The sequence below is a fragment of the Lepisosteus oculatus genome, chromosome 5 (assembly GCF_040954835.1).
Source record: "Lepisosteus oculatus isolate fLepOcu1 chromosome 5, fLepOcu1.hap2, whole genome shotgun sequence".
NCBI lineage: Eukaryota > Metazoa > Chordata > Actinopteri > Semionotiformes > Lepisosteidae > Lepisosteus > Lepisosteus oculatus.
The window spans coordinates 42,060,277-42,080,786 of NC_090700.1; the positions used below are offsets into that span (position 1 = coordinate 42,060,277).

Below are 20,510 nucleotides of genomic sequence, written 5' to 3' on the forward strand. Positions count from 1 at the left end.
TTGAATGAGACAATAACTATAGAGCATAATTTAATATAACAAAGATTTTGCAATGTTGCACAAGTTCTTTGGTACACAAGAGTACCATACTCTGTTGGCTTCTAATCAACTTGATTGGTGCATTGAATTATCATCGTAGAACATCTTTAAGTTTTAACTGTATTTTTTATGTTTCGCTATTTTCACCATCATATATATATTATATTTTCACCATCATCATGTAGTTTTAGCAGCATTGTCCCCCTTGGAAGCCCAGTTATTAGCACTATTATTCAGCCCTCTTACAGTATATTATGATGCTTTCCCTATTCAGTATATTTAGAGTGTGCTTACAGCTCTAGAACATTATTCAGTTGCTGAGGGAATTACCCAAAAAGAATTTAGTAGGCCATCCTCTTTAGTGGGCAAATTGGTCTTGAAAAAATGTAGTTCATACATGCATTATAATTCCTAATTAGCCTCTGGTTTAAAAGGTAACTACCACAAAGTAAATATTATTACAGCTGTTAATTATATTTTTATGGGTTTGAGTTTGAATTGTTGAAAAAGAATGAGAGAACCTGGATTAATTCAAGGTACAGTTTGTTAAGCAGCCATCTGAACAATATTATTATTTTTATGTACTCACAAAGAAACAAACAACTCTGTGTCATGCCTAATGTCACTGATTTAGACAGTTGAGGGAGTTGAGATGTGTCATAGATTCTCTTACTTACTGCTATGTGCAATATAAATTTGCTTTTTCTGAACCTCTTCTGTCCTGATCTATAAAGGTCTTTCCATATCTCTGCCTTGAAAAGCATTCTTGTTTGATGTATTTTTAAATGATGACGCATAGCAGCAATATTCTCTTAATATTCCTGTTATGAAAATTGCACATGAAGCCCATTATCCTCCAGCACTTTGGTACGTATCAGCTATTTCCCATTTGATTCTCATACAGTATTAATGAGAGCTTCACTGTTGTGAAACACAGGGGAAAAATCAGTAGGGTAAACAAAGTCATGTGGAATACTGTAAAAAAAACGCTGTATGAGGTAGTGCATTTAAAACCGAGAACATGAGGCACTTCTTTACACAAAAGGGTGTGGAGGTCTGGAACAAGCTACCTTGCCGGGTTGTCAGAGCTGATACACTGGCTTCTTTCAAGCCTGATGATAAATGGCTTCCTCTAATCTGTAACCTTTCTTATGTTGCTATGTGAATCTTCTCCTCTGGGTGCATCTTCCTGTCCCCCTTAGGGATACTCAACAGCTTTAACACAATATGTTTTCTGGACGCTTCACAAAAACACAGTTTTAATTCCAGTACAGCCACAGTACATTCATGGCTTTTGTTCATCTGGGTTTCTGTGAAGGACAGATATGGAGAAAAATGCAGCAATTGCATAATAATAGTCTGTCACATGCTCTCTCACTGAGGTTGCCAGTGAATGTGCTGTGGAGGACAGAAATGGAAGCCACAGTTCAGTACATTGTGAAATCTTTAATTGTTTCTGTTGACATGACATGTACAGATGATACCTCCATTCCTAAGTCCATTCCTAAGCTGTCAGCACTAGTGTACCCAGAGCACTCATATTGTGAACTTATCTGCCATCGTCCCTTGCTCCAGTATATTAATTTCTCATAATGAGCTCTCTTGCTGATAGCTGGAACCTAGCCAGGCTTTTTTATTAATCATTTCCAGGTCCCCACTGTGTTTGATTAAACAGGAAGCTTAACTCTCTAGGAGATACAGCCAGGGAGAAAAAGAACCTCACTGCTAATAAATGTTATGAAGCATTTTATTATTCCTATTTTGGTGATACTTTCCTCTGGCTACAAATGAGAACTGAACAGCCCCTTTTAAATGCAAGCAGAAAATAGGACAGGCACATATACAGTATATGCAATAAAAAAAAGATGTTAGCGTAACATGGTAGAAACACTTCAGTAGCACTGCACAGAAGAAAAAACATTTTCCTTTACAGTGACTCAGGTTGCAAAGAAGGAGGCAAGCAATGAAGTTGGCTTTGGTCCATGCCTGCATTATGCATATCCGACATAAAGCAACTGTCACAACAAGGATATTTTTAACACTAATAGAAATGTGGGAGAATAATGAAGGGTGCACTAACAATTAGTTTTTATTGAAAACTTATAAATTGAGCATTGTAATGCCATAAATATAATGATTAACCAATAATAAAGCAGACAGCTTTAATTAAAACCTTTATTGTGATTTTTAAACTGTTTTTGTTATTATTGCTCTTTCACTTGTGGCATCAATAGTATTGCAACACTTCATCTATATCTAAGTCTTGATACAATTACAGTAAATACCTCAAGTGTGTGATCCCTCCTTAACCATCATTTATATGTAAACAATATCAAAATGCAATAATAATAACAATCATATACTTATAGCTAATAGCAAGTAATATCACATATGTTGTCATATGGAAAAGATTTAGAATAGAGATTCTGAACAAGCTTCTCATCAAAGTATTCTAGAGCAGATTTCTTCTGCCTTAGGTTGTATCCGTTATAGTGTGAAAAATGTTAATGATATTCCCCACACTTAGTCAGTCTCCAGGGGTCAGGAAATATTGACTCTAGGGGATGCTACAACTGTGTAATTAAGGAGGTATGTGCAGTGGTTAGGTATCTATCTTAGGGGGATGAGCCCAATCATACACTTCAATTATTTAGCACAATTGGCGTCAGTCACTTTGTACTAGAATTTCAGTTGAATATACAGGCATCAAAAGGACATTTAATTCTCACATAAAACAATTTTCATCCACAGAATGCTTCCTACACTTTTTGTCAGTCTGGGCTAAAGACCTTTTTGTGAACACTCCGACTCTGCTTTTTAAACAATCTTAAAAGTGAAATATGTTTGTAGAACTAACCTTTAATATTGCATAATTACATAATTAGTAACAATGTTTTTAAACCATAGAATTTGTATTCATAACTTGAAAATATTCAAAGTACATGTGAAGAAATAGTCTTTAATTTAACCAAAAAACTATTAAAATGATAATTTGAAACATTTGTCTAAAGCATATTTCACTAGGCTATGTATCAAGTCTTATTCTCCATTTCAAAAAATAATTTTTTGAAAACCATTTTACATTGTTCTCTTTTTTAAAAAGTACTCTCAACTGTAAATTTAAAATATGAAACTGAACTGATATTTGCATAATTAAATTTAAGGATAATAATCAAATGAAGCATTCAGATCTCCTACAGGAGGAGGACAGTTTAGATATTAGTGGCTCTCCTGTTCTCCAAAGCATGCATAGCGTTTAGTGACCAGGTCTCCTTGGGGAAAACAGTACAAGGCTGGCCCACACACAGAGAAATGAAACAAAAGATAAAAGAGAGCAACAGAAAGGATGTGAGAGATAGTTATCCCAGGGCGTTTCTCGAAAAAAGTAGGGGTGTAACCCCGGCGTCCTTGCCAAATTTCCTATTGGCCCTTACTATTTATGGCTTCCTAATATTCCCCATTTATGAATTGGCTTCATTACTCTGCTCTCCTCCCCACTGATAGCTGATGTGTGGTGAGCGTTCTGGCGCACTATGGCTGCCGTCGCATCATCCAGGTGGGGCTGCACATTGATGGTGGTGGAGGGGAGTCCCCATTATCTGTAAAGCGCTTTCAGTGGAGTGTCCAGAAAAGCGCTATATAAATGTAAGCAATTATTATTATTATTATTATTATTATTATTATCATCAAATTTACCATTGGATAAAGCATTGCTAGCGTGGCCATTCTGTGAGCACTGAATACAAAAAATCACACCCAAACCACTGCCACTGTGAGCTACAGTATGAACTGCTGTGATTTTATTACAGTAAATCTTTACAAACCTTTATACCTGAGTTGTGTGTAAAGTAATAATGACAGATACCATTACAAAAATCTAGGTATCTTTTAGAGAACGTGTTTTTCACAACCTAGGCATTTTATCAGCAAAGATAGCCATTTTTCAGTCAAAAACATTTTCCCTCAGTCACGTTTCTGAGCTCAAGTTTTCAAAATGTATAGGTCTCTGCCGTGTTTTGTAATCTTGATTAGATTTTTAATTAAATTAAACTGGAAAAGGCACTTTCACCGGTAGATAATTCCCCATCTGAAATGAGCATAATAGACCACAGAGCAGAGCTCGATTCTTTCCACTAAGCAGCTCATTTGTCCTCAAACAGGATTTCATCGATCCGTATGTCGTTTTCATCTACTGGGACCGCCGTGCAGACCTGCTCTTTGAAGGCCAGCCCAATCGTGTAGGGCTTGCCCTTAGGGTACTGCATGCAGCGCTGCAGGTAGGTGTCGTAGTATCCCTTACCACGGCCCAGCCGGTTCCCACTGCGGTCAAACCCCAGCCCAGGCATCAGGATTAAGTCCAGCCCACCTGTGTAAGACCAAAGAGGGAGAAGCGATGTGAAAAGTTTCTTGCTGCATGAAGTGTGGGTCCAGAGATCCTGCTAGTGAAAATGGGCGTCTGGGCACAAATCAGCGCCTGACCTTCTAATCCACTTTTACACATAAACCTCTGAGCTCACCTGCCGTTTCATTTAACTCTAGTTTAATTACTGCAGCACTAAAACCAAATTGTTTCTTGAAAGACTCAATGCATTCAAATGGAAAGAGATGACGCAATATACAGTATAAGCAAGGATTGTGGAAGGCAGCTTGCTAATTTTTTTTCCTTTTTTGCAAAACAAATTATCTGACCTATTGAGATACAATATTTTCACTCTTTCCAAGTTCTGATGGGAAGGTCAGAAGATGGGAATCCTTGGCACTGATTACACGCTATACTTTCAAAGCAGGAGCAATATGGTCTGCATGCACTTTGTGGGGAAATCTAACACTTCAGAAAGATTCCCAGTTGTTCCCATCACTTTATTATTGTGGGAAAATCCTTCTGATCCTGTTAAGACATTTGTATATAAATATTTCTATCACTCATTAATGAAGATGTGTGAGGGGAAAAAAAGACCATAAACTTCAGCATCCATCCTTTGTTGGAGTTCTTACAGTATACATTTATCTATTTGTATTATAGGGCCACTGTGGTGTATCAGTTGCTTAAAAACATAAAGAACAGACTGCATTCAAAATAAGCAGCTAAACATCCTTTTTGGGTGAATCTGCTGTATGAGAAATAAGTACCTTAAACACTTTTCAAAGCTTTCTCTAAGCTTTTAAACTGGAAACATTAACAGATTTTTTATTCTGCTGCTCATCAGACTTCTTGCCCAGTGATGAAGATACTGTATCAATTTATTCGGCTGACAATTTAATTCAAAGCAATTTGGAGTTTCCAATTTTTTTTTGCACACATGCTTTGGGTGCCAGTTCTCACAGTGGGTAGTTCTTAAGTCTGAGTTGAGTACAGTACTTTGTTCAGGGGTGCTGCAGCAGATGTATTCACCCGAGACCCAAACTCACCCCAGCTGAATGACCTGACAACTACCTCAAATAAATCTGTACAAAACGTGTGATCTTTCCCCAGTAAATCATAAAAAAATGATTAAACATAGATTACTGATATGATATTCTTTCATAGGTCTCATTTACATGTTCCAGTTTAGATTATAACAGGTGCACGCCAACTGTGAATGAAGCCCCAGGGCAGACCATTCAGGTACAGCTTCAATAGTCTGATAACAGTACTGCAATTAAAAAGCAGGCTGAAATGTCACCAACGGTTATTACTTTTCACCATGTTTGAAAGGGAGAACTGGATTTTAATGAGTTAGGAGAAAGGCACAAGTCTGCGGCCATCCTTTCGCCTTCTCCACAGAGCCCCTCTTGGTCCTCTCTCATTGCAAGAGATGTTTAATATTTTAGCAGTCTCATAAACACTCATTTGAAATGATTAAATTATTTAGAAGACTAGAAAGGAACGTTATGTATTTGTCATGTAAATTAGGCAGTCAGCCGAAAACCTTACATATTCCCCGATTATTATTGTGCATGCATTCATACCTGTAAAATGTACTGACGGTTTACTCATGAGTACTGATAGCAGAAGCGACTAGCACAATCTCCATGCAGATATTTTTTCTTTGTGGAGACATCACCAGTGATGTTTACATTTAACATGTGTCCACTGCAAAAATGCATTCTCAAAGCTACTGTGGCATCAAGCTTCTACACACACAATGCTCTGATGGCAAAGCACTCGAAAGTAATGTCACACCTGAATTTAGAAAACCAGTGAAAATCAGCACTCACTCAATATTCACTCCTGAGAGCAATAAATAAACAATTCATTCCGACACATACAATCTCATGGTTAGGAAAGCTAATGATTTAGTGCTATCTGTCTCTTTTCATTTTCTGCTGGACATTTATAATTCAGTGCTCCTGGTCTCTTAAAGGGTTTGACATTGTCTAATACGTCAATCTGTGACAGGGTGACAAGATAAATGAACCATTGACCAGTTTTAAGCACATTTAAACCCAAATCTCCAGCTTTTTCTTCAGCTTTACTTGTACAACTAAGAATTTATCCTTAAGTGAACCTTAGGCTTTCTTAGGAAAATCAGTAAATTGAAGGATGCAAATATAAACAAGGGCTGTATGTACTTAACTGGAGCACTGTGACACAGTGTCTAAAGCTTTATTTCACTTCAAGGAAAATAAATAATAATATTCTTCCGGGTTTCTCAGCACAGGGCCCTCAAGAGAAAACAAACTTCAGTATCTGCTTCAGCTTTTTGCTACTAGAACATACTCAACGATGAGCAGTGGTTGTGTTGTCAGAAAAAATAGTGGTGCATTACATTTATAAATTTTAATATTCTCAAATTGTACAGTACAGTTATAAGATCAGAAAATCATAAAAAATACTCTTTCTGGAATAATAATTTGTGGATTTTTCTACATTTGCATGATATTTTCTGACATTTTCATTTCCATTTCTTTTGAGGCCAAGCACTTTTGTGAGGCATTATAGCCTTTACTATATGCAAGCTGTTTTCTCTTCCTATTTTTTCTGTTTAAGCTTTTACTCTTAAAATGTACATTTTCTGAAGGCAATTTTCCCCTATTAATGCCTCTCAATTTGACTTTTTCATTCCTCTTCGAAGAAAATGTCTACATGTCTCTGTTCACAGGCACAGCAGGACAGCTCCACCAAGTAACCCGAGCTGGAATCTGTAGAAAGTCTTTTCTCCCACCAGGTGGCCAAAGGCCATTGATGCTTACTTTAAAGCTCATCTTGTAGGTCTGAATTTAAAGTAGAAAATCTTATTTTTTAAATTAACCTTTCAATTAATTTAGCTGTATAGGAAATGTAAAATTTAGCTGTGTAGGAAATGTAAACCTTGCAAGAGTCATCCTGTTTGAATGTTCTGTGCCCTTTTGTAACATCAAATATCTCCTTACAATCAAATCCAAGTGATTTTTTTTTAAACCAAAGCCTACATGAACACCAGTAAAGGACACATTTAACACACATTTCTACAAATTCAGGCAACATTAAATTTAGAATGTATTCCTCTTTCTCAAAACTCTAAATTAGTCATTTCAGAATAATTAGGAATTGTCAAATTTATATTAATTACAATAAGTACTAAAACATGATGCTGTGTCAAACATCAGCTATGATATGTAAGAATTGATTTATATGACAACTACTGAGCTTTCTTATACATACATTTTACTGGGCTCTAGAATTGTTAAATGGGTTGATTAGAATAAAAATATTTTAGTTCATTAGCAAACATTTTTAAATTATTTTATTAAGATGAGATGTGTTTAATTGAGCCTACATATTTCTGAGCTGAATCTTGAGATGCATTTCAATTGACCTTTATCAATGAGTGTGCACTACGTTTTGTTATTGCAAGACTTAATGATGTTGTGCTTTACATACCCTCATCAGCAACACCCACTGGCAAGCAATGAACAGCTCAGCATTTAGCAGCCTATTCATCCATGTTACTGCCTTGTGTCAGTGAAAAATATTCCTCAGTACACCACAAATCATTCCTGACCTTTTCCGTTTTAGCACCCAGGCAACACATCTTTATCTCTTTTTAAAGGAAAACACTCTATATTAATCATTTCACTAAGATGTCTCCTGGTTAACAAGGAGGACTAGTTTAAGCACAATCAGGTAAGAAGATGTTTATCTTTATTAAACAAAATCCAATTTGGAGATGCTAAAAACAGACATGCTTTGTAGGAGAAGGTGTTATCAGAGAAAACAAGTCTTCTGGGTTGCTAGTCTAGTTGCTGCCAAAATGTGTGATGGCACTGTTGTCGGTCTATCATTTTTTAATTATAGGTCATCAAAGGATCTGTGGAGCTCAGGATGCGGGTTCAGGTGAATTGAAGAGCAGGGGCACCCAGAGTCAGGGGAGAGCATCATCTGCAGCAGATCAAGCTATCTTCAGTTGCAGTCTGAACCACTGCCCCCCGTCCCCAAAGACCTGCCTCAGCTGCCTCCATTCACATCACACTTCTCTGCCATGCCTGCCCTTATGTTCCTTTTGAAGGGAAGCAGCAAATAATTCTGCCTTCAATTTTCAACTGAGATGATGATTTGGGGACTTGAGAGAAGAATAGAGGAAAAGGAATTTTTGATGAGAAAATATATAGAGAGATTTTGTTTCAACTAAGAAAAAAACAACACAAATTATAAGGGCATCCATTAATGTCATGTATTTATTCCCTTGGAAAAAAAATGCACAGAGAGAGGAGCATTTCATCTGACTGGCGATGCAGCTGTGTGAGTGCCAGATCATCTCTATCAGTTCCTATCATTTGAAACAGACCAGGAAAAGAAAGCTGATAAAGTGAATACCAACTGATCAGAGGTTATTTTTCAATATGGTTTAGGGCTTTGGGCAAGGATAGTGCGTTGCAGGGCTATGCATTTTTTCTTTCTTCAGCTTAGTGTGCATCGTTTTAACAACACCGCCACAATAGTTAAACACAGTTCTTTGTTCAGCCCCTGAAGTGTACGAAGGTGACCAGTTACGAGTCCCATAGTCCAGACGTCATCAGTTTGAAGCTGGGCTTCATCATTAACCAATAAACTCCAATGTTCCCCCCAATTGGCTAGGCACCACTAGGACTGGAAGGACTTCAATCTGACACAGGGCTATCGATGTAATCAGTGCTATCTCTCTTCGATGACAGCATGGAGCACATTATGTGTAAAATCAGATATTTATATTATAAAAGCACTTGGTGTTTATTTCCCCCCCATTTTGGTGCAAAGTGTCACAATGTAAGCCATGCTGATTAACCATTGGAGATAAATAAAATGCTAGAAAAATAATAAAAGACAAATTATGTCATCTGAAATGATTTAAAACATCTCTCTGATCATTTGGCAGACAAGCTCTTGAAAGTATTACTATAGCTCTGTTCTGCCAATTTACCTCTTTGGACACTGCACAGTATTCAGTTTCTTGCTTGTGCTGCTGCCAAGAGTTACCATCATGCCACTATCATGTCACCAAAACAACTTAAAAACACAGACAGCAAGGTGTACTACAAAGAATGAGTGCAGGTTTCCTGAAGGACTAAGGGAGAGGGCAATGAATGCCATTAGCAGCAGAACCAAAAGTGCATCAGAAGAACTAAGCAAGCAACTGATCTACCAGAGTTCCTTCTCCAACATGTTAGCAGAGATCAGAAATTTGGAGTTAAAATCACCTCTCAGGCAATGGACAAAACTGATGGATGGGAAAGGCTTTTCAATCTCAGTCCACACCTTCACAGATTAAGAGGTTATGAAATGTCAGAAATATGAAAAAGACAGATTAGAGGAAGTCTAAACACTGCAGACCACCTTAGCTTTAGATAAACCCAGAAGATCTTGAACAGGTTCTAGTTTTTACCTGGTTTCAGGTGGTGCTCTTTTCCTTATAAAACACAGCAGGTGGCATGGTTGACCTCAAAATAATTTATTCACAATTCTGAAGGATTATGACTCCCTGTAACACTGCCCTCCTGTTCAGGCCAGTGGGATTTTATCATACAATAGTGCATTTTACAGAAAAAAAGTGTCAATTGTGCTTCACTTATACTTTTAAATTATTGTATTTTCCAGGAGGAATATTTGTATTTATGATATGTAGAGGAATACCCCTACATATCTTTAATATTACACAAAAAGTAGCTATTTTAGATATTTAAAAGAGTAACTGTAATACATATTGACACTATGAATCTACACTTGAATTTGTCAAATAAAATAATTTATGCATACTTAGACTGTGAAGACAGCAATGAAAAATGTATTCAACAATAATAGTTACTGTATAAAATTGACTGCATTTGGTCAAGGGCTTGATTCTACAGTGTTTTAGCACCCTCTGCTGGAAGGTGTTTAAAAGCATAAAAACTGACATGAACCTGCATGAGTGCTGTTCACAATAAGGTGTATTAATATTAATCCATACATAATGATATTAGTAGGTATTGTTTACAGGGGTTACAGAGCACAAGGAGAATAATATTAGTTATCTAGAATCTATACATCTTCATTAAATTCTGTCTAAAACAGAAATGTCAGGTTACAGTGACAGACGTTTTTTTAGAGAACCTGAAATTGCTAATAAATTGTTAAATAGCTTGTTGCCAATTCAGTTAATCCCTGCAAAAGCTTTATACATGAGAGCTGCAGATACTTAAATATACCTGACACAGGAATCCTTACTAAAATAACAGAACTAAAAACAAAAAAAATGGCACATTTAATCCTTACAAAGAAACACCACCTCTTCTAGCTGTTGACCTTGGGTATTTTTGATACATGTACAGTTTAGGAAGCATTCTAACACAAACAATTAATTTTCTGTAACAAACATAAAACTGTTCTGAATAAGGCTTAATAGCTATATCTTACTGGCAATTAGATCAACTGAAAACTACTAGTAATTCCTTTATATATTTTATATATATATTTATTATATATAATTAAAACATATATTACTACAGTGAGACAATTTTTCTTTAGGTTGATGCATTTAAACCTCTCAGTCTGAGCACAGAGATTTGAGCACACAATGTGCAGTTTTCACCTTCCACTACATCATACTGTAATTACTAGTCTAGATCTTCTGCAACTGTTTCCTATCTTCCTGTGTAAACGTAAATTGTTTAAAGATAGTCTTTGTCTGAAGCACAGGTATAGTGAACACCAATAGAAAATTGTCTCTTCACTCATTCATACAGTATATGCTTTTAGAAAATAAAGTGTATATAGATACTGAATCAGTGTTTTTTTTTGCATCATTTTGATTGATCATGATGCATTGAAGTGACTTAGATTGTTGCTTAAGCACTTAATCACCTCATTACTAAGGGCGTTGAGTTGGACACAAGTAATTAGGTGATTTGCCCTGTTGAATGTAACACCTGGTGAAAATCAAGGAAGAACACAGGAAGGAACCAATATACCCCACTTGTCATGAGAACAAAGTAACCTGATACAGATTCATTGGGGTGCTGGAGCAACACCTTACATGCACTCGCCAGCAGTATAATATAATATAATAGTATAATATCTGCCAGCAACATGCATAATGATATGCTAAACTGTTGAACACAAAAAGCCAGACAAAGAGATCCAAATGTGTTTGGCTGGAAAGGAATATCTATTTGCTACTGATAACTCTACGAGCATCCCATATGAAATCTATAAACAATGGCCAGTTTTGACCTCATCCCTTTTGTTTTTCACAAATATTCATTGCATGTTTGCCCATGGGAGAAATGGTTACACTGCGATTTCTAGAAATGAATTAAATGAAATCATTCAGGAAACTGGGGTGCTCAAAGTTAAATTATTTTGGACCCTCCACCCTTGATATTGTTTTAATGCTAATAAATCAGGCTGTCAGACACTTTTATAATTCCTATGGAAAAAATAATTGTACATATATTATAGTTTATGTATTGTGCTGCATATTTAGGTTATTTGTTGGCTGAGGCACAGGACACATTTAAATACATGGTGTCAGGTCAATCTTCCACATGAAATTGCTATATTGCTTGAATAATACATTTACTGCTCTGTTCATCATCAGGAGAGAACTCAAGTCATTTATGAGTTTTTTTCATCTTTACTTTTTAGCACATATGACTACAGTACAAAAAATGAATTTACAAATTCGACCTCATTGTCTTGTAAGTACAACCCAATGCACAGTCTACCATTTATCCCATGGGCTAATATTAAAGGAACTTTTCAATCAAACGATTGAGGTCAACAGGCGACTGATTTCATAAGGAACGACCCTCCACTTTGTTATTGACAGCAATCAGACTGCATGTGTGATGCAAAGAAACAGCCATCCATTGTCCAAACGCTCTGTACTGCACAAGGCTGGGGGAAGCCTGAGCCCATCCTGGCAGGTAACGGGTACAAGGCAGGATACACCCTGGATGGGATTCTAGTCCATCACTGGGCAGACACAAACACATGCACACCAGGGACAATTTTCCCAGAAGCCAATTTACCCAGCAGTATGTCTTTGAACTGTGGGAGGAAACCAGAGTCAAATATAACTATCATGGAATGACATTTTCCCTCAGAAGTAAATCAGGAAGACCTGACAGCCAGCTGTAAACTGGTTTTTATTTTTTCTAATTTAACAGGTTAGAAGTCATTTCAATACATGTTACACCTGAGTCAAATTAAATGCAGTGATTACTCTACTGAGAGTTGGTATGGCATTTTGATTATTTGGAATCTAATACTCAATGGTTGTTTTACTTCTAAATTTGAGTGATTTGGATATAATTATAAAAAGTAAATTGCACAGGAGATTATTACTGTCGAAACAGAATACTTGTGATCTACAGTATACTTAAGATTCTTAGATGCTTACCATTCTACTTTCTTTTCAATTATGATGTGTGTCTTGAATAAGAGACATGGTGTGGAGGTATAAATGAAGTGTTAAGAGAAGTCTAAATGTAACAATTTACTTTTTTAAACACTAGAATTGACAGAAAATCAGACTGAAAATGTATTTAAAAAATCTTTTTCATATTTGGTATTATATTGCAATGCTTTTTAAACTATTTTTCCTCAATGGGTAAATGCAGAAGACCAGAAGCTGAAGAGAACTCTATCCTGTAACCTATTACTTCACTGTAACACATGGTGCTTCATGAATTAAGTACAGGACCTCACTGAAGAAACTCTTGCATGTGCACGCTCTACCAGAGGAATAAAACAGAATTCCACAAGAGTGGGTCTATTACCTGTACAGGTTATATTGTTACAAATAGTGGCCACACCCTATTAGCCCAAGACTTTTACACCCTCTATTAATCAACTCCATTATTTACTAATTTTAATTAACATAATGAAGGTCATGTTTATTCAAGAAAATCTCAATGTGCCTTCAACAAAAAAAGATTGTCATTTTTTTGTGGTTCTACATGATCAACCTCTTTTGATGCTCAGTATACTGTATGCCAAGGGACCAGTGAACATACAGACCTGTGGCCAGCGCTTCCTCTCTCTCTTCATTATCTCCAGGCTGCCGGATGTTCCAAGAGGTGACTGGTAGAGCCTGGATGTCCTGGGCAGCAGTCAGCTTCAACATATCCATGTGGTTACTTTTCGACTGGTACTTGGGTATGAAGCACACTTTTTCTTTTCTGAAGATGTCCTCAATGATCTCCTCAGTGCGGACCTCATCATGCATACTGAGAAACACTGCAATCCTCTGGGAGCGCTGGTACTGAGGATGCTTAATGAGCTGGAAAAAGGTTCGAAGAAACGTTATTTCCTTGTGACACACCCTGGAGCACAGTCTCCTAAACAGGAACATTATGAGGCTGGTCAGGGTAAAACTGCCACACGAAGTAGCCTTAAGATAAAGAGAAAGTACTATTTTACAAATAGTGCAAAAAAATCAAAACCCAAAATGTAACCTAAAATCTAAGCTCTTCTTTGAGCTACTGACTTCAAAAGTCCCCCATTATCCACAGCCAAGAGGCTAGGAATCTTCTTGGCTTCCAACAGAATTCTCCGAGACTAACCATGAAACTAATTCTTTCTCCGAAACTATACCTAAAACTAAGAAACTAATGCTTTCTCCAAAGCATCTCTCCAATTTACTTGGTTTGGTTGTTTCCTTCTGCAGAATTTGCACAAAAGTATCTGCCCACCCTTAAGGGTTTTCAAAACGTATTTCATATACACCGAGCCTCAAAAGTAATTCCAGTATTTATAGTATATATATTTTTGAATAAACCAGACAGATTTTGTATATTAATTAGCATGAGAAATGTAAAGCTTGCAAGCATGAGGCCATACAACCCATTTAGATTATTTGCTGCTAGTAGCTAATTGATAGCATCCTGCAGTTTCTTTAAAGATGCCAGGGTATCAATTTCAACAACAAGGCTGGGTAGCTTGTTCCAGGCTCCTATCACCCTTTTTGTAAAGAAGCATCTCAAGTTCTCGGTTTCATGTACTTCCACATAGTTTCCATTCATATTCTTAGGGCTGTATTTCACTCTTAATTGTGAGGAAGTCCAGTGGGTTTAGTCTGTTAATAATGATGAGAATAATAAATGTTTAATTAAATAACTACAATCCCTTGTAACGATCTCAGTTCAAGAATAAAAAGATACTTGTTTTATTGTATATCAGGGTAAGACATTTCTCTGAACCACAGAATGTATCTGGTTGCTATTATTTGGACTCATTCCAGAGTAGCAATATTGTTTTTGAAGCTTGATGTACTGTACACAATACTCATAGGAAGGCATAGGAAGACCTACTCAAAATAACCACCAAAATTAAATGGAAACCCAGAGACACTTTGACACTGGACTAACCCTAATGCTATAAGTCACAATTTCACCCTAACATGGTCCAAAACCTACTGCCTACAAGGTTTCTCATTCTGTCTTTCCTTGTTCCTTGAGCCTGAACTGACAGCTGAAGTGGCTCCATCCACCAGAGAGCTCAAAGGAGTACTGACTCAGAGAGTGAGGAGACAGCTGCTCCATTACACATCCCTTGACTTGGATTTTACACTTTTATCTTATCACTACATGCCCTTTTTATTACTTTCCAACATACGCTAGAAAACATAAATGTGTAAATAATACCTAAATGTTTTTCATAACTTGCTTTCTCAAGATCAGCATTTCCTTTGGGATTGGAAGATTGTTTTTTTCTACCTGTAACACTCTGCACTTATCTACATTAAATGTCATCTACCAGATGTTTGCACAGTCTTGAATTTTGTATAAATCACTTTGAATTCCCTTTGCAGCTTCTACAGTGTTTGCTAACCCTATTATGTATGATCTACAAACATTACTAGATAACGTACTATACCAGAATCTAGATCATTGATATGAATCAGGGACAGCAGAGGTCCATATACAGCTCCCTGTGGCATTCTGCCATTACATTATCTCAGTTTGTGTCATCAATCCTTATCTATATTCTGTTTCATGACCATTAACAATTTCTTAATCCAAGTACAAGTACTTTCTTGAATGCCTGCTGACTACATTTTGGGTATTAATCTATTTTAAGGAACCAAATGCCTTCTTAGAATATAAATATACCATGCCATTTGCTTGGTTTATTCCATAACAACTATTGCTTGTTCAAAGGTCTGTTACAAGTTAGTTAAGTAAGACTCACCTTTTTAAAATCCATTTAAATACACTAATGCCATGATGGTTCTGTTCTAATTATTGCTTCTTTAACTTCACATGCACAAGAATTAAGGCTTATTGGTCTATAATTACTAGGTTCATTTTCCCACCATTTTTATGGATCTTGTGGATTTATGGATGGCACACATGCACAACAACACACTAATTGGTGACTTCTTACTTGCTTCCCTTCATGCAAACTCATCCTGACCTGATACCATTCCAGCAAGACAATGCACATCCTCAACTTACAGCGAGAATCAACAGTTCTCTTAACAGTAAAGAATGTGACAGGAGTGCCATGAATGCTCTATCTGTCAAATTTAGGAATATTTATAGGATGAGCTGGCATCTAGAGCTTAGATTTCTGTTTAATAAAAGAAAAGGTCATCCAAATGCTACCAAAATATTTTCATCATAACAACTTTGTGAATTTGCTACAGTTCCAAGCTCAGTGTGTAGACTGTGCATTTCCAGATCATTTCTGAGAAATCTCTCTCCCACTAGAGGACACTCCGGATCTATAAAATTGAATTATTTCTAAAACGACCTAATATTCGCAGATCAAGAGAGATCGCCGTCGTTATTTCATGTTTTGTAAGATCTTAATGTTTCAAGCACATGTTCAAATCTCTCCGTATCTCTGTGGTTTTTATATTAAAGTCTAAAAGCTAAATGTATACAATATTGCCGAACTTGTATTATCCATTATTCTGTCTTGTATCATATATAAATGTAATTCATTCTGATATACTTGAGTATGTCAAACACTAATAAAATTACACTGCTGTCAGATACACCGCAATGTTCTTTTTCTATGCAGTATTACTAGAACACCACACGCCCCCTGTAAAATAGGAAGCTGACTCGTCTTCGCATTGCACCAATAAGAACTGCTGCTAGGCCTTTTTTTAAAAAAAAATCTGTTATTCTGTTGTACTTTACAGGCAAGGTGTTTATATGCAAAGATCTCGAGGAGTATTGCGGGACACTACCCCAAGAACCTGGTTTCCGTTTACATAAAAGACGAGCGTTTAAAAACACAAGTACACGTTAAACTTATTAGCACCTAAACATGTTTATTTTTCCCGCTTACCATTTGAGTGACGATCTTAGACTGCCGACATTTTTCCTGGTCATCTATCGTAGCGATTCTTTTCTTTATATCGACCCTCAGGGCCTGTTTAGCGGCTCTCAGGGCGGACATGCTGCGGACTCCAGCCTCGACACGGCCCCGGTCTTGACTGAAGTGGCAACCCGACCTGTTTGCTTCAGCCGCCTGCCGCCAAAGGAGGAGGGCTCTCGGACTGCGTGCTCAAAGCTACAGCTGTCACTGGAGTTCAGAAAGTAGACGATTAGTGGAAAAATGCTTTCGCGAAAGACCTTGAGAGTTAATTATTGAACAGGAAATTTTATGCACACTGATTTTAATTTAAATACAGTGAAATGTAAAAAATACACTTCAGGCAGTCATCAGTGTTTAAAATAAATTTTAACGAATTGCATCATTAATCCCATAAACAAGTTTGTTTCTGAAAAACAGTCAGAGTCAAAGACCAAATGTGTTCAATTTTTCATCTTGAAATTACTGTATATCAGAAGACACCCCTGCTGTTTTCACAACTACATCTTTAAAGCGGGGAGCCTGACTGAGGCTGTGAAAATAAATTTATTTTAAAAAACAATTTTGCATGTTCCCACAGAGAAGACACATTTGAAAAACATTAAAGTAATCATAATAATTTAAAGTCTGTTAATTTTGTTTGACAAATACATACTCTAATGCACATGGATGCATCATCAGTGATGTTACCTGGGGTCACTGGGTGTTTTGGTACTTTGAACATCAGACAACCTTGCCTAGCTGACCCAGTCAAGGTGGATCAAGCCCAGGCAACCCTGCAGCTTACAATTTTCTCACTGTTATGCACTGATGTATCAATGTAATCATTCATGAGGAGATACTCTGTCAAACGCCGGGCCACAGTGCTGAAAAATATCTTCGCCTCTGTGAAGATACCTGCAGTGAAATGATCCTGAACTTCCAATGCTCTTTGAGTTCTCCTCTTTAGGAACACTGACACCCTATACCAACCTCCATTGTTGTGCCACTCTGAATTAATACAGTCTATGCAAATGTTTTATTTTTTTTTAAATTCATTGACTTATTTTTTATACAGTACTGTAATCTGGGTTATCTGTTCAGAGTTAAAATTGTCTGCTTGTAGAATGAGACAGCATATGAGAACATTAATTATAATGATAACTGTAACTTGTGTTTCATTTATTTAATTAATATCACTTACACATAAAAATCACCGTTAGTATTTGGTAAATGCAGCTACAAACAATGAACTGGTTAAATATCCTAAAAGACAGCAGGAGGTATAAGTGTTAAGGATCCAGACTTTGGTTCAACACAGGATGCTGTTATTATCACTTTGAGTAATGTTGGCAACATTACACCAGATGTTCCAATAAATGTCCCATTGTGTAAATGCTGTATCAATCACTAGGTAGGAATCTGTTGTCTGTCTCATTGTTAAAGGAAAGAATAAAAAAGAAAGTGCCCTCAAACTATACAGTTAATAAACATCCATGAATGAGTGTTTTCTGTACCTTAATCACTACTGTATGATTCTATATGGGTATCTTCCTTATGGGCATAATGGCTTTTTCAGTAGTAATAACAAGACAATATATCATCACAAAAAAGATTTTTGTGTTCTCTGTGGCACAAAGCACAGAAGTAATCTGAAGCTATCTACAGTATATTCAATTTAATTCAAAATATTTTATTCATCCCTAGGTGAGCAATTTAAGATATAAGGTAGAATTCCTCAAGTAAGATGAAATTCCTGTTTTCATACAATTTCAGGACATGACAAAATGAAACACTCTAGTTTTTGTTAAAATCACTTTCATTCACAGTTTTTATATGTAAAACATGCTGTGCCAGATGAGCTTCCCTTGAATGTAAAGTCATAACATCATTAAACATGATCCAATGTTCATAATACTTGAATTTTGATAGTTAACTCTGCAATCCTTTTTTATCGTGAAATGCCAATAAATGTATGAATAACAAGCTTATAATTCAAAAGGCCATCTTACTGACATCATAATCAGTATTTCTCCTGGTTAAATTCCAGGTGATTTATTATAGAACAGAGGCAAAGCAAAGTCCTAAGAACAAATAGAAGTTTACAAAATAGGCCCAGTGTTCATAAAATGAGTTTTTGAAATAATGAGCCACACACACCTTAAATAGCAGAAGTGGTTCTATTATTATTACTTCACCATAACATAAATCATCTAATGTATTGTAATTTGTAATATTGCATGCTTTTGATTTCTTAAATATAATCACAAGAAGCCCTCTGTCTTTATTGTTTCCTGTCTGGGTTTTCACAAATTAGGCTCTGCATACAGTATTCTGTCTGTGGCACGGTATACCATAAAATGTTTTGTATTTGTCTAAAGTCATATTTTTATATCTGCCAAAGTCAGCTTTTATGGTTGACTGGTTTCTGGATCTGGTGACTGAGAAGATCATTCTCATCAATGTAAGTAATTGGTGACATGTACTTTGTGGATGGGTACATTGTCATTCTGGAAGGCAACCCAGCCAGCAGGAAAGAAATGCTGCAATAGGGGGTGAAGATGAACACTCAGTACCATAAAGTATTGATTTAGTGATTAGCATTGACCTTGCCTTCTTAGGCATTGAGTGAGTGCACCCAAACCATGCCAGAAAATGCTTCCCATAAGATTATGGAATCTCTAAAACCCCTCACTATTGGAACCAAGCACTCAAGGCTGTTGAGGTCTTTGGGCTGGCACCACACGTGCACTGAAGAATGATTCATCTGACTTTATCACATTTCTCCATTGTTTTTAGTCTACTGCTTATGGACTTGCAAACATGCAGGTGTGATAAATAGTTTGTGCACCGCAAGTCAACTATGATATCCCATTCTGTGCAGTTCCTGATGAGCAGTTTTGGATTAAACAGGCTGCTTATCCCCAGATGGACATTTGCAGTCAATTAATCTGCATTTGCTTGAGTGATTTCACTTGTACTTTGAAATAATGTACAGATGTCACAGTCCTGGAATATGCATTTCTGCCCAGCGTTGCCCTTTGCTGATGGTCTGTTTCTCTTGATGTTCAATACTTACATCATGTTAGACACTGCTCATGAAACATTTGAGCTGTCTTTGTCACTCCTGCCAAACACATTCCAACAATCACCTCTCTTTCAATGTCATAGAGATCTCCTCTGGCAGCCAATGACATCTATAATCAGAGATAATCGGGCCTCTCCAGCACTTTTATACTTGACTCTAAGCATGCTGGAATGTTAACTAACACTTGAGCCACATCTGTGTGGAATCCCTTGCTTTCCATATACTTCGCCCAGGTGTTTCCATCTTGTAAAATTGATGCATCTAGAATTCTTAATTAACATTCAGTGGTAGTGTGAGTTGTTTTCTTTCTGTGGCTAAGGATCTGCGCCTGTGGCTGGAACGTTACCAGTTCGTAACCCACAGCCGGCAGAGGAATCCTACTCCGCTGGGCCCCTGAGCAAGGCCCTTAACACCCACTGCTCCAGGGTCACAGTATACAGTAAAGCACTTTGAGAAGCCACATTTAAAGGTACTATATAAAATAAAGTTTATTATTATAAATGTCTGACCCTACGTCTGACCCCAAGCTTCTATCCCTGTCTGTGTGTCTCATGGAGAGCAAGCTGGGGTATGCGAAAAGACAAATTCCTAATACAAGAAATTGTATATGGCCAATAAAGTGATCTCATCTTATATCCTGAAGAGATAAGTTTTCAG

The 20,510-nt window shown here is 36.8% G+C and overlaps 1 protein-coding gene across 1 annotated transcript; it reads right to left on the bottom strand.

Annotated features, from left to right (window-relative positions):
* Nucleotides 1-1,470: 1,470 nt before the first annotated feature.
* On the bottom strand, nt 1,471-17,095 carry mthfs (5,10-methenyltetrahydrofolate synthetase (5-formyltetrahydrofolate cyclo-ligase)). The gene is made up of 3 exons (XM_006628617.3): nt 16,760-17,095; nt 13,478-13,739; nt 1,471-4,405 (listed from the first exon to the last, which is right to left on the bottom strand). Exons 1-3 carry the CDS (start codon nt 16,868-16,870, stop codon nt 4,182-4,184), a joined length of 597 nt encoding a protein of 198 aa, XP_006628680.2. The 5' UTR covers nt 16,871-17,095; the 3' UTR covers nt 1,471-4,181.
* Nucleotides 17,096-20,510: the final 3,415 nt, after the last annotated feature.

Bases quoted from the DNA above. Each gene is read 5' to 3' on its own strand.
- mthfs (XM_006628617.3), bottom strand. From the start codon at position 16,870: ATGTCCGCCCTGAGAGCCGCTAAACAGGCCCTGAGGGTCGATATAAAG. The intron at 13,740-16,759 runs GTAAGCGGGAAA...ACCTTTTTCCAG, and splicing joins CTAAGATCGTCACTCAAATG to CTCATTAAGCATCCTCAGTA. The intron at 4,406-13,477 runs GTCTGTATGTTC...GGTCTTACACAG, and splicing joins AGAGGAAGCGCTGGCCACAG to GTGGGCTGGACTTAATCCTG.